Raw genomic sequence first — 14,996 nt, 5'->3', positions numbered from 1 at the left:
GGGTTGGGGTCATTTTTAAATGGGGTCAATTTAGGGGCCCTAGCCCCTAAATCCTAACCCTAAATCCCTACCCTAGACTCTGACTCTGACCCCTCACCCCAAACACCTAAGGAGACGCCTAAGGAGGATAAAAAAATCCTCCTGGGTGATTTAAATGCAAGAGTTGTGATGCATTTCGATCTGTGACCTGGGAACATTGGGAAAGAAGGAATTGGCAACAGCAACCAATACGGAATCTTACTTTTGATTCCGTATATGTGCAGCGCACAACCTTATTATTACCTATAACAGGCACCCTCGGTCGAACCACTGGCACCTCTTTGACTATGTAATTGTCTGAGCTGAAGATTGCCGTGATGTGCTCATCTATGACGAGCGCTGACAACTGCAGGACAGATCACCGATTAATACATTTCATGATGGCTATTAAGATTATACCTCAACAAAGTCTTCAGGGAAGGAAACCAAGGTGCAAAATGAACGCTCAAGCTCTTCAAGATCCTATTAAACGGGATTGCTTCCAAACGACTCTTAAGGACCATCTGCTTTTGGAGTTCCTTGATAACACCGAGAACACTGGACAATGCTAAAAACATCTATTATTGTAGCCTGTTGGGTACCAAATCAAGGACTGGTTTCATAAGAATGACAGTGAGATTGAAAGGAAGGCCTTTCAGATCTAGCAAAAAGATAGAAACTGTGCCACTAAGGGGAAAAAAAACTTCCCCTACATGTTGTTTATTGACCTGACTAAGGCCTTTGACACTGTACATCGTAATGCCTTGTAGGTTGTCCTTCTGAAAATTGGCTGGCCATATAAATTTGTGAACATCCTTTGGCTCCTCCGTGATAATATGACAGCAACAATCACAGATAACAATAGCTCTCAAAGCGAACCATTCACAGTGGCCTCAGGTGTTAACAAGGGTTGTGTTCTATTATTTTCATTGCCATGAAAACTCCCCTATGGGTTTTGCAGACATTTTGACTAGAAGATTAAAGAAAGTTTTAGTAGAGGAGATCCATAAAGACCAAGCAGGCTTTCTTCCGGGTAGACACTTATCTGACAATGTGAGAAATGTAATTAACATTTTGGAACTTTTACAGGAGAAAATTAATACGAAGGCAGTTTTGATTTTTGTGGATGCCTTTGACAACATTTCTTGGAGCTTTATGAAGAAGAATCTCCAGGGGATGGGGGTAGGACAAGAATTTGAAAATGGTATAGGTGCAATCTATTCTGAACAAAAAGCTAGACTAATTGTTAATAATGTTGTAACGGAGGAGTTCAGAATAGAAAAAGGAACACGACAAGGTTGCCCAATTTCCCCATTGCTTTTTATATCGGTCCTGGAGGTTTTGCTGAATATGATCAGAAAGGACCAATTGGTTAAAGGGATACAGGTCGGAGCCAAACAATATAAATTAAGAGCATTTGCAGATGACCTAGTTTTGACTTTACAGGAAGAGTTTTAGAACTGATTCAGGAATTTGGTCGAGTAGCAGGATTTAAATTGAATAAATCAAAAACAAAGGTTTTGGAAAAGAATTTAACAGAAACTGAGAAAGAGAGGTTTCAGAATGAGACAGGTTTGACAGTAGTTAAGAAAGTGAAGTATTTGGGGATCAACATGACAGCTAAAAATGGGAATTTATTTAAAGACAACTATGATAAATGTTGGACCGAGGTAAAGAAAGATTTAGAAATTTGGTCAAATTTGAAGCTTTCACTGTTAGGCCGTATTGCTGCGATAAAGATGAATGTATTGCCTAGAATGTTGTTTTTATTTCAGACACTGCAAATTATTGACAAAATGGACTGTTTCAAGAAGTGGCAGAAAGATATTTCTAGATTTGTCTGGCAGGGCAAAAAGCCAAGAATAAAATTTAAAATATTAACTGATGCAAAAGAAAGAGGAGGCTTTGCTCTGCCAGACCTAAAACTCTACTATGAATCAGCAGCTTTTTGCTGGTTGAAAGAATGGTTGCTTCTTGAAAACACAGACATTTTGGATTTAGAAGGATTCAACAACGTTTTTGGTTGGCATGCATATTTATGGTATGAAAAGGTTAAAGTGCATAGAATGTTTAAAAATCACATTGTCAGGAAAGCACTGTTTAATGTTTGGATAAGGTATAAAGATCTACTCGAAAATAAAACCCCAAGGTGGTTGTCACCAATGGAAGCAAAAGCTCTAAAAAAGCTCAATATGGAGGCCAAATGGCCAAAATATTGGGAAATTTTGGAGCAGGAGGGAGACAAGCTAAAACTGCAGAGTTTTGAAAAATTAAAAGTAAAGTGCGAGACTGGCTTCATTATCACCAGATAATGGAGGCATATAAATTGGATAGAAAAATTGGCTTCCAGGTGGAAAAATCAAAACTGGAAACAGAATTGCTAGAACCCAAAACTAAGATTTTGTCAAGAATGTATAACTTGCTGTTGAAATGGAATACTCAGGATGAAACAGTAAAATCTGCTATGAAACAGTAAAATCTGCTATGATTAAATGGGCACAAGATGTTGGACATAACATAATGATGGCTGACTGGGAACAGTTATGGACCACTGGTATGAAATTTACGGCATCTAACACCTTAAGAGAGAATATTATGAAAATGATATATAGGTGGTACGTGACACCAGTCAAGCTAGCAAAAATCTATCATGTGCCCAATAACAAATGTTGGAAATGTAAAGAAACTGAAGGCACATTCTTTCACCTTTGGTGGACGTGCCCAAGGATTAAGACCTTCTGGGAAATGATTTATAATGAATTGAAAAAGGTGTTTAAATACACCTTCCCGAAGAAACCAGAGGCCTTTCTCCTGGGCATGGTCGGCCAACAGGTGCGAAAGAAGGATAGATCTTTCTTTATGTATGCCACAACAGCAGCAAGAATACTTACTGCGCAGTATTGGAAGACACAAGAACTACCCACTCTGGAAGAATGGCAGATGAAGCTGATGGACTACATGGAATTTGCAGAAATGACTGGCAGAATCAGAGACCAGGGAGAAGAGACGGTGGAAAAAGATTGGAAGAAATTTAAAGACTATTTACAGAAATATTATAAGATTAATGAATGTTAGAATGACATCGGATTGAACATAAAAGGTTATTAGTAAAAAGGTGTAAAACCAAAAGGCCTAATATATTAAGATATTAAGGAGATCAAGATATATTAAGATATTAAAATTAGGATAAAGATTAGTTAAGATAGAGGGAAGGGATTTGCTGATTAAATATATAAACTGGAATACAGTGAGGGGAGGTGTGGGGAAGTCTGGGAAATAAGTAAATACAAGGAATACTATGAAGATGGAATTGTTTTTATTTGCTTTTTTCTTTTCTTTTCTTTTGTTTTCTCTTTTGTGTAGCTGTTTTTTTTTTTTGTTGTTTTGTATTTTTGCATTTTTGTATTTTTCTGCTGTCTTCTTTTTTATGTAAAAACCTTAATAAAATATTATATATATAAAAAAGAAAAGTCCCCTATGGAGTAGAAATAACATATCAAAAGATGGAAAGCTCTTTGAGTAAGTTGAAAGCAAAGGGTAAGGTTACCATAACTTCCGTCATAGAACTTTAGTATGCTGATGACAACATAGTGTGTGCATACTCAGAGGATGACCTCCAAACCATCCTCATTACCTTTGCAGAAGTTTACAAATAGCTTGGCCTATTGCTCAACATCCGCAAAACCGAAGTGCTTGCACCAAAAAGCACAAAACAACCCCTCTGCAGCACCACAAATGTTGGAAAGTGTGTATCACTTTTCCTACCTGGGCAGTTATCTTTCCACATTGATACCAAAATCCAGCATCACCTGAGCTCTGCGAGTGCAGCTTTCTCCCAACTGAAGTGTAGAGGATTTGCAGGGAAATCAAAATGCTTGTGAAACATGGATATGGTGTCTCCGAAAAATGTTACACATCACTTGGGAAGACAGTGTACTGGAAGCAGTAGTGTTAAAACAATGATTCTTCAACATCAAATTTGTTGGAATGGTCATGTTGTTCAGATGCCTCATTAGTCTTCCAAAGCAACTATTCTATTCCAAACTTAAAAATGGAAAGTGTAATGCACTTTCAACAAAAGAGGTTTAAAGGCAAATATAAAAAGATGTATTATAAACACTGACAACTGGGAAACACTGGCCTGTGAGCACTTCAATTAGAGAACAGCCTTTACCAAAGGTGTTATGGACTCTGAAGATGCTCAAACTTAGGAGAAAGGGAGAAACGTACTAAGAGGAAATCATGTTTGGCAAACCCTCACTGTGACCAACTCCCACCCAGAAACCTTTGGAAGGACATGTGGATCCAGAATTACCAACTCACTGTTCATGGAAGACAATCTTACTTGGCTATGAGTGATTGCCAAAGATGAAGCAGCAGCAGCTCATGAGGCCCTGTAACTCATTTAAAGTAGCTAAAGTAGCCTTATTTTGGGATACAGTTCCTTCCTTGCATCATCTGTTGTTATCATCAGTTTCCTTTTGGGTGAAGACAGAGACAACGCAGGTATTGAGCAGTTCACCGTCTGTCATCTTCTCCATGCAGAGGACCTACTACTTGCTTGCTACTACTTGCTACTACTACAAGCCTGATGTAGAAATGCAGAAAGAAAATAGCCATGTTTCTAAGATTATATAATGTTATATAATGTGTTATTAATAACTGAGATGGGGACAGAGTGTTGGAGGAGGTGTAAAATTAAGGGATCCTTCCTGCAACAAATTTACCATATTTTTAGATTCTATCTTTACAGAGATCCACAAAATTACTAGTCAATGCCTACAAAAGGCTCTGTTGAATTTGTTTCTAGATTAAAACTTGAATGTTCACTTTAAACCATTAATTGGATATTTTCTGGTAGTGGCCTGAATGCAGATTAACAGATTTTGGATGGGAGTAGAAAGGGCAACTCTTATCGGACCCAAAGGGTGCTCATCAATGGTTCCTCTTCATCCTGGAGAAGAGTGACTAGTGGGGTGCCACAGGGTTCTGTCTTGGGCCCGGTCTTATTCAACATCTTTATCAATGACTTGGATGATGGACTCAAGGGCATCCTGATCAAATTTGCAGATGACACCAAACTGGGAGGGGTGGCTAACACCCCAGAGGACAGGATCACACTTCAAAACGACCTTGACAGATTAGAGAACTGGGCCAAAACAAACAAGATGAATTTTAACAGGGAGAAATGTAAAGTATTGCACTTGGGCAAAAAAAATGAGAGGCACAAATACAAGATGGGTGACACCTGGCTTGAGAGCAGTACATGTGAAAAGGATCTAGGAGTCTTGGTTGACCACAAACTTGACATGAGCCAACAGTGTGACACGGCAGCTAAAAAAGCCAATGCAATTCTGGGCTGCATCAATAGGAGTATAGCATCTAGATCAAGGGAAGTTATAGTGCCACTGTATTCTGCTCTGGTCAGACCTCACCTGGAGTACTGTGTCCAGTTCTGGGCACCACAGTTCAAGAAGGACACTGACAAACTGGAACGTGTCCAGAGGAGGGCAACCAAAATGGTCAAAGGCCTGGAAACGATGCCTTATGAGGAACGGCTAAGGGAGCTGGGCATGTTTAGCCTGGAGAAGAGGAGGTTAAGGGGTGATATGATAGCCATGTTCAAATATATAAAAGGATGTCACATAGAGGAGGGAGAAAGGTTGTTTTCTGCTGCTCCAGAGAAGCGGACACGGAGCAATGGATCCAAACTACAAGAAAGAAGATTCCACCTAAACATTAGGAAGAATTTCCTGACAGTAAGAGCTGTTCGACAGTGGAATTTGCTGCCAAGGAGTGTGGTGGAGTCTCCTTCTTTGGAGGTCTTTAAGCAGAGGCTTGACAGCCATATGTCAGGAGTGCTCTGATGGTGTTTCCTGCTTGGCAGGGGGTTGGACTCGATGACCCTTGTGGTCTCTTCCAACTCTATGATTCTATGATTATCACATGGTATTGTATTGTTTTATTACACATATCAACAAGATGGACATCGGGGGCCTTCCTACAGCATGTAAAATATTTTGACTGCTTTGATTCCTAATGGTGTGATATTTTTTCTTTTATTGTATTGGATAATCTGGGCTCAACTTTCTTTGGGTTTGTTCTGTTCTGTTACAGAGGGAGAGAAGAGTTACTTCTGTAAAAAGAAAAGCTATAAAAATAAATTTTAACAAACTATAAAGAATAATTTTATAGACAAGAAATCTCTACAAAGAACAGGTCCTCAAAGAATTTATTCCTTTAATAAATAACATATTTTATTGCATGTTTCAAGAGCAGCCAAGGTCAGTAAAGATTAAATACTATTCTAGTTCCATGTATTCTCATTCCTAGCAGCATCACTGATTTACTCCTATGGAAGACAAAGCCAGGTAAGCTAAGTGTTTGTCACAATGGCAAGAAATAATTTAACATATTGATAACTAGAAACAAACAATCAAAAAAGAAAACACTGCTTATAACTTTTAGAAATCAAAACCAGGCAAGGTGTACAAAGAACCAATCAGTACACACTGCAAAGCTTTAGCAGACTTTTGGTTCCACATTGTAAACTAGGAACATAAATAGTTGCATAAGCTTTTTGTGAAATGTATACTATAGTATATTCAAGCTCCCTTGTTTTAGATGTTGTCTGGCTAAATTCGTTATTGTGGCAATAACATTTTGGTTTCAGCAATTCAGTGTTCCTTATCAGCTTTATAATCAACCATCTTGCTCAGGCAGAAAGGTGGGGTGTTTAGGAGAACAGATATGACTAAAAGTAATCTTTTTTGATACTTCAATAATTTTACTAGCAGAAGCATTATAATATTCCCCTTCCCATGCCCTCAGAGGAAGACTAAATGGGTGGAGATTACATTCAGATATCTCTTTATTATACAATCCTCAATCCCAATGCTCAGCATGGAAGCAGTTTGCATTCCATTTAATTGAGCAATAAGACACTAGATGCTTTGTCTACCTCAATAAACATGTAATACATTGTTTCTGATAACACAGTACAGAAAATTCTCAAGAAAAAAACTTCTTATGACTCAGACAAGAGTTGAAATCATTATAAATTTTTTAAGAGTTTCTTTAAACAAACAGAGGTTAGAAGTAACAAGAGAGTGAAAAATAACCCATCATAGTGCAAGCTTTTGGGGTGACATATAAAAAAGAGTGGGATGCGGGTGGCACTGTGGTCTAAACCACTGAGCTTCTTGGGCCTGCCAACCTAGCAATTCGAAAGCATGTCAAAGTGCAGGTACCACTCTGTGCACTGCTCTGGTTTCGCCACATGACCTGGAAAAACTGTCTGCGGACAAACGCCGGCTCCCTTGGCCAGTAAAACGAGATGAGCACCGCAACACCAGAGTCGTTCGTGACTGGACTTAATGGTCAGAGGTCCTTTACCTTTTTATATAAAACAGCAGCTATGACACTGTTGGTTTTCACTACGTATACTTGTGAGAATTTCTAGAATAACTTGTTTTTGCCCTCTCCCCAAATTCTTTTAATGAAAAATTTTGTTCCTATAAGAGGTCTTTTAAAATGAAGTGCATTATTATGTTCTGAACATATTCAGTTGGTCCAAAAACAACAAATACACTTCCATTATTAGCATGTTGATCTGGTTTTGGTTACAAGAAATTCAACTAATATCATGATTAGCTGATAAATGAAAGCATACAAACAGAAGACCTTAAGTACTCCTGAAGTAGTTAAAAAAACTAAACAGACACAATTATACAACTATGTCACAAGGTAAAGAATATCTTAGTATAGTTTAATTGTATTATGTTCCATTACATATTTTAAAACCATTATAAATATTCTAATAAGAAGCCTAAACTTTAAAGTTAGTTTTGGCTTAAATTTTTCAGTTCCTGTCCTGGACTTTGCCTGCTAACTAAACAGAGGAGCCAGTGGCTAAGATGCAACCAGGCAGCAGCAGGATTCTTGATATGATCATTAAGGCTGATGACAACACTCAGCTCTGAGATAAAAGATATTGCCAGCCATTATACACCAGCATTACAAATCCAGTTTCATTTTTAACTGAGGTAGTGCTGTAGAGGTTTGAAAGGGTGCCAGTAAAAAATCAGATTTTACAGCTGTAGCAGTTGCAAACACAACCTCCTAACATGCTGAAAAATAAATACAGTGCTGGGGGGGAAAATGGCACTCACTCAGTCAGCCTACTGAAGAGGTCCAAAGTTCTAAAGCATAGTTTATGCAAACAGTGTTGCAAACTCAGTGAATGAGATGGGATAATTCCCCTCCATGAGAACCATGGAACTGAAAAAATCATACTGTATTAGGATTTTAAAATGTTTTAAATTTCATCAAGCAGTTTTCATGGCGGTAATACTGGTTTCTTCATTCTGAAAAGAAAGAGAAAGTAAAGGCATCACTAAACTCTAGCCAAATAAAGATGCAGGTGCAGTCAGAGCTCCTTCACTACTCAGTTACAAGTTCAGAATGACCCAGTTCTCTGAGGGCACAGACTACCAACATGTAGAAGATGTCCTTGGTGCATTACTTTTGCCTGTTACTCTCTTGGTGTGTAAAGGTAAAGGGACCCCTGACCATTAGGTCCAGTCGCAGACGACTCTGGGGTTGTGGCGCTCATCTCGCTTTACTGGCGTACAGCTTCTGGGTCATGTGGCCAGCATGCCTAAGCCGCCAAAATTCTGTACAATGTTCCTCAAGCATGAGGACCACATTGCTTCATGGGCTCATCAACTACAGCTCCTAGAACTAGGTAATTAAGTTATTAAAATCTTAATTAAGTTATTAAAATCTTAAAGCACATAAACCCATTTTTAACTTGCCAAATGTGTGGCTTTTTCCTATGCTGGAAGAAGAGGGAAGCTTTGGAACTGACAAGAGCATATTTTAAAGAGTCTATGTTTCCATGCCACTTTGGCATATTTTGTGATTTTAACTGCTGGAGTTCTCTCACCAGTACTTGCCACAAACTTGGATCTTGCAGCAGCATGTAATCCCACATCCTTCTGTTACAGGGGCCACTTCACCTCGTTGCTTTAACCCCTTTTAAGTCACCTCATTGGTTTGACCTTTTATCAAAACTAGGCTTTTAGAGGTCAACTCTTCTTAAGTTAGACCTGCAACAAAATACTGCAGCCTAGAACAGAAGAGGTTCAGTCCTCTTGGGAAAGCAGGATTTCAGGAGACCCCCCCCCCCCCACAAAATGACTTTCCTACAAACATAGCAGTCTGTAACTATACAGCATGTGAGGGATGTCTGAGAAGCTGCTTTGTAGTTCTTTCCTCCTAGGACAGCCCAGTACAGGGGAGCTATTACGGACACTCATATTCCTATTTGGTTAGAAGTCCCCCTGCTCCCAGGTCAGTGGGCACAGAAATCCTGCCTAAAGGTGTTACTGTAGCAAGAAAGATTGAACTGGAAGAGCTCTCATTACAGATAAAAAAAAAACCTCTGTGAAATGAGACACCAAAGTTTGATCACGTTCAGCAGCTCTGGTCATAATGGTGTTTCAATCCATTATCCACACAAAAAAGAAAAAAAGAAAAAGAAAAAGGTTAAAGTAAGGAAGCTTACCTTTCACTGAAGAGACTTCTTTCAAATTGTGGGTCAAGAAGTCTATACTGGTGTAAGTACCATTGATACTTTCATTACAGGGGTGTCTGCCTTTGTGCTTGCCTTGGCCACCACTTGCCAAATAGTCTCCTTCCAAGACATTAACAGCAATGTGGTTGAGGCCATTCTGGAAGCCAGCTGAGGTCTCCCGGCACATGGGGCTGCTGGTCTGCTCTTCTAACAAGCCATTTTTCCTGAGGGACACATTTTCCACAGAGGCAGAATTGTGTCGCTTGGGACTGTGTGCAAAGGAAGGAGAAACAGGCGTCACTGTAGTAGTAGAGGGAAAAGTCTCTGAGCTGTGCCTCCGTCGTCCCTGAGGATCAGCACGGATTACTTTGGCTCCATGATTAGGATCAGGAGGAGAACTGGCAAAGATGAAGGCCTGCACCCCAGAAAGTGTAAGTTGCTTCAATTCAGTAACAGGGCTGCTTACATTAACATTTTCTGGCTTCTGTAAAATGGGCTGGGTTGGGGTGGCTGTTGTAAAAGTTGTCTCTATTTCAACCTTTAGGTAATGTTTGTTAGGTTGCCCAGGGCTGGGGCAGGATCCTGGGATCAACACATCTTCCAAGGATTCCGCAGCTGCTGATTGTGACCCATCAAAGTTGAGGTTCATATAGCTGGGGATGAGGGAATCATTGTGCTCATTCAACCCAGAGCCAAGTGAGGAAGCTGAGCTGCCACAGGCTAGTGAATATCCAATGTGGACATACTCTCCACAGGGACTTTGTGATTCATTTGTAGGGGGTTGCTCATTCATGTAGGGAGTAAGAGAGCTCTCAGTTTGGCTGTAGTAAATGGTTGAAGGCATCATTGTGTGGTTGCAGATAGCAAGGAAGGACTCCCCTTTGGGTGTGAGAGTTAATCTCTCTACAGGTGAGTTCATAAACACATACTGGTCACTGTTCTTTTTCTCACCCAGAGAGTTTGGCTGGCTTTGGCAGGCATGAGATAGTGGGTTATAGAAGTTGTTGGTCTGGCCCCTCAGCCCCTGGCCTGCAAAGCCATCAGGAGAGGGCACAGGTGAGGCAGATCCATAGACAGGAGGCAACAGCAAAGGGGACATGTCAATGTAGTCACCACTGGTCATTCTCCCATCAGGACTCTCCCCAGATAACTTAGTACCCAACATGCGCATGTAGTCACTGTCATCTAGGGAGTTATCACTGCTGATCTTGTGGGAGTGAGGATGCAAAATCTGCTGTGGGGCTGACACACTGGTGGGGCTCATAGACATATAACCACCAGGACCACCTTGCAATGGCAAAACAGCTGCTCCCCCAGAGCTCATGGGCATGTAGCCCTCCTCCCCACTACCACTGCGACCTAGATGTGAGCTGCTACTGCTGCTGGTGGTTCCGCCAGAGCCAATGTCCACATCACAGTAGTCCTCAGGGTAAGGAGTATAGGTTCCCCTTGAAGGGGCCCCTGCTGTTGGTAAGGTAGCCCGCATGAGTGTGTACTCATCCAGCGAGGCAGAGGAGAGAAGAGTTGGCATGGGGTGCCGATATGCTGGTGTTGTCAGGGAGTAAGTGCGCTTCCTGGGAACCTTGTCTCCTCCAGCGCTCTCCCATATGTAGGGCCAATAACAAAGGTGTCCCCGCTCCATGGCAATGTAGCCATCCAGCTGCAGGTCAGGAGGAGTCTCAGGTGTGTTGCTGTGGTTACTAGCTGTTGAAGGGTCCATGACTGGACCCAACTCCTCAAAGGTCAGGAAGCTAGCAGGATCGCTAGGGGAGCCGGAGGTGCTGCTGCTGGAAGGGTGCTGGGAGAACATGCCTGGCTCCGTAGCCAGCTTTGTAACCAAGGAGGGGGAGCGCAACAAGGCCAGGGAGCGACCGGGCGGCGCAGCCGTCTGGCTCCCGAGCCTGCAGCTGGCTGCCCCAGGCATGTGCGAGCGGCCGAGCGGGGGCTCTCCAGCGTCGGACCCCGAGGGGCTGCCAGCTAGTGAACCAGCTCTGCCCCCGTCACCCTCACTCGCAGTCCGGCTCCGGTTCCCACTGCTTCTGCCCGCCACCAGAGTGTCTGTACGCGACCGGCGGAGAAGCCCGGCCTGGCTGGGGGGCAGCGCCGTCAGAGAGGGCGGGTGGTGATGGCGGCGGCCGGGAACCGAAATGGGCCGACTGCACATAGCCGACAATGCTCCGCTGGGGCCGGACGATGACGAACTGGATGAAGATGACGACGACTGGCTCTTGCTGCGCGGGCGGAACTCGGCGAGCTCCCGCAGCGCCTTCATGGCCTCCAGGATGGTCTCATGGATGTTCTGCGCCACCACCGAGTCGTCCGCCTGCATCCACAGCTCGCCGGGCCCAGTCGAAGCCGAGCGACCAAGCTCCATGAAGAAGAAGCTATCCGAGTGGCCGCAGCGGCGGATGTTCATGAGCTGCAGCGTCACGCAGGGCCGCTGGCAGTTGAGGCGCACCAGCCCCACCGTGCGCGCCGCTAGGCACAGCCGGTGCACGCCGGCGAGGTTGCGGCTCTGCCCGAGGCCCCGGGGCTTCAGCGTCACCTGCCACACCTCGCGGTAAGGCGAGGCCCCGGGCAGCGGCGGCGGCTCCTCGCGGGAGGCCGACGGCGGCTGGCGCCGAGGGGAGTCGTGCCCGGCGGGCTGGCTCTCGCGGAGCAGCTCCGTCAGCGCCACGTACCAGGCCTCCTGCTCCGGCTCGCTCTCGGCTGCCAGCGCGAAGTACTCGTCGCGCGTGTACAGAGCCACCAGGTGCTTGTGCTTGGCGTCGGCCCGCTTGTGGATGTTGAGGCAAGAGTCGAGCGCGATGGAGCGCTTGGGCGCCGCCGACTTGCTCCGCCACTTCTTCTCGCTCTCGTAGTACTCCAGCCGGGCGGGCTGAGGCGGCGCTTCGTCCGCGGCTGCTCCGTCGCTGGCGGCGCGGAGCACGAAGAAGCGCCTGTGGCCGTGCTTGTGCTTGCGCAGGTAGCCGCACTTGCGCACGCCCGGCGGCGGCTGCTCGGGCGGCGGCTGCTGCTGGTTGTTGTTGTTGTTGTTGCGGTTGAGGCCGCCTTGCGGGCGGTCGGGAGGCTCCGCCGCGGGGGGACTCGCCATCCCCTCTCCCGCTCCGGGGCGGCGATTCCGAGCAGCGCTTGTGCGAGGCCCGCAGCTCGCGCGGTCCCCACCCCGGCCGCTTCGCTCGCTCGCTTGCTCTGGCCAGCCGCTCAGTCCGTTCGGTGCTGCGCGCGCTCCTCGCCGGAGGACCAGAGAAGCAGCTCCGCTCGCCTCTGCCAACAGCAAAACAACACGTGACGCGCCCGGGTTACCCAGAAGCTCACGTAGGAGAAGGGGCGTTGCGGAGAGAAGCCGCCCAGGTCCTTTCATCAGCCCGCATCCCGCGTAAAAGACAGCGCGCTCCACCAATGGATGAAAGGGGCTGAAAGCCCCCCCTCCAGGCTGCGAGGCTGCGATTAGGTTTCCAGCTGGCCTCTCTGGCCCGCTCGCCTGTTTCGTCCTCCGCCTTCCCACTACCTGCCGCCGGGCGACGAGGTCTCTTGGTCTCCCTCTGAAGCAACAAATCCTCGTCGAGCGAGCGAGCGCCCTTCCCCTGACGGAGTGGGGCTCCTTGCCCACCCGACCGCCCGTCGGGCCCGAGGTCCTCAGGCCTTCGTGCCCTGACTTCCCCGGCGCTTCGGTAATTCGGATGGCACGGAGAGTTCCCGCAGTTTATCCAGCGCGTTTGCTGTCGATGTGCTTATTTATTTAATAGCGAAATATAAACAGTAAAGAGGACAGTAAAGAGGAAAGAAGAAAAATAGATAGAATGTGATAGAATTCTTAACCCTTTGCTTTCTGTTTAGTGATCAAAATATATTTATAGTCATACTGCTATATTTCATTGAAATGCTGCAAATAAAGAAATAAACAAATAAATAAGCAAGCAAGCAGGCACTCTGTTAAGAAGAAAGGTGACAAAGGAACAGTTATCTATTTCATCAAATGAGAGTTTTCAAGGAATAAAGGTACCCTGCAACACAACACTCAGTGGCATTTTGTCTTTTGGTCCATTTCCCCATCCTCCATTAAAGTATACACCAAACTACTCTAAGACCCAATCTGAGCATGGTGGAGCCTACACAAGAAAAATGACAGGAAGGAACAGCTTGCTGGCTAAATAATTTTTTCTCTTTGCCCAATTAGTTTTCTATTCAAACAAGGGGGGGCGGGGCAGGAGGCAGGGCCAGATTTAGATGAAGAGAGGCCCTAGGCTACTCCACTTGTGAGGCCCCTCCCCATCCCTCACCCTCACAACTAGAAGAAAATGGAAGAGTGTTACAGTAAGAACCTGGAACATGGGTTACAAGCTCTTTGAAGATCTTCCCTCCCTACCCAGAATACATATCCAGAACCATCATTGGTACATCACTGATACATCATCATCATGTCACAAGGAGGGAGGGGAGTTGTGAGGTTACCCAAGTTCATCAACTTGCCCAGTTATCAGATCGAGTTCCTACCACCTATCAGATCAAGTTCCTAACACCTAAGGGACACGGTTGGCGCTGTGGATTAAACCACAGAGCCTAGGACTTGCCGATCAGAAGGTTGGCGGTTCGAATCCCCGCAACAGGGTGAGCTCCCATTGTTTGGTCCCTGCTCCTGCCAACCTAGCAGTTCGAAAGCACGTCAAAGTGCAAGTAGATAAATAGGTACCGCTCCGACAGGAAGTTAAACAGTGTTTCCGTGCACTGCTCTGGTTCGCCAGAAGTGGCTTAGTCATACTGGCCACATGACCCAGAAGCTGTCCACCGGCTCCCTCGGCCAATAAAGCGAGATGAACACCGCAACCCCAGAGTCAGCCACGACTGGACCTAATGGTCAAGAGCCATTTACCTTCATGCATATCTTTGCCTTCTGGCCTTCCCAAGGATGGGCTGTGGGAACACCTGGCCTCAGGAAACCCATCAACAGATGTTCATTGTTCCTCTCAAGGGAGGGGCGCTCTGTACTTGAGGGTGGTATCCAAGTTGAACACATGACCTCTCGCTTAGAGTATTATGGAGGAAGGCAATGTCCAAGTCTGCCTTTCCTTTTGAAGCAAAATGTCATTAAAATGGGAGGATTGGTTATGGCATAAATTTTATGTAATTTCCAAAGGTTAGTAGTCCAGCACGGTCAAGTACAAGGGGGTACAATTTTGACACTTGCAACAATGCAATAAGTTTTGCCAATAGAAACCAGCTTTCTCGATTAACAGTGCAAAGGCTCATTGTCCCGGGGTTTTGAGGGAGGAGAGGTGTTGAAAGGTGACAAAAATGATTTCCAATAAGTGCCCCCCTTTATTTCCATAACAAGTCCTTGAGTCTGTACTCTGACTAGGGACCTAGAAGTGGCAGCGCTTGTCAGCCCAACCCCTGCAAC

The 14,996-nt window shown here is 44.8% G+C and overlaps 1 protein-coding gene across 1 annotated transcript; it reads right to left on the bottom strand.

The window, feature by feature from the left end:
• Positions 1-6,249: 6,249 nt before the first annotated feature.
• IRS2 (insulin receptor substrate 2) lies at positions 6,250-13,610 on the bottom strand. The gene is made up of 2 exons (XM_083435562.1): positions 9,587-13,610; positions 6,250-8,384 (listed from the first exon to the last, which is right to left on the bottom strand). The coding sequence occupies exons 1-2, from the start codon at positions 12,957-12,959 to the stop codon at positions 8,380-8,382; spliced, it is 3,378 nt and encodes a 1,125-aa protein (XP_083291688.1). The 5' UTR covers positions 12,960-13,610; the 3' UTR covers positions 6,250-8,379.
• Between the last annotated feature and the right edge of the window lie 1,386 nt (positions 13,611-14,996).

Source organism: Podarcis tiliguerta, assembly GCF_965153285.1.
Source record: "Podarcis tiliguerta genome assembly, chromosome: 3".
Lineage (NCBI taxonomy): Eukaryota > Metazoa > Chordata > Lepidosauria > Squamata > Lacertidae > Podarcis > Podarcis tiliguerta.
The sequence above is the reverse complement of the archived record's forward strand: the minus strand, read 5'-3'. Positions and strand labels throughout refer to the sequence as shown.

Excerpts from the sequence above, each read along its gene's own strand:
- IRS2 (XM_083435562.1), bottom strand. The coding sequence starts at position 12,959 with ATGAAAGGACCTGGGCGGCTTCTCTCCGCAACGCCCCTTCTCCTACGT.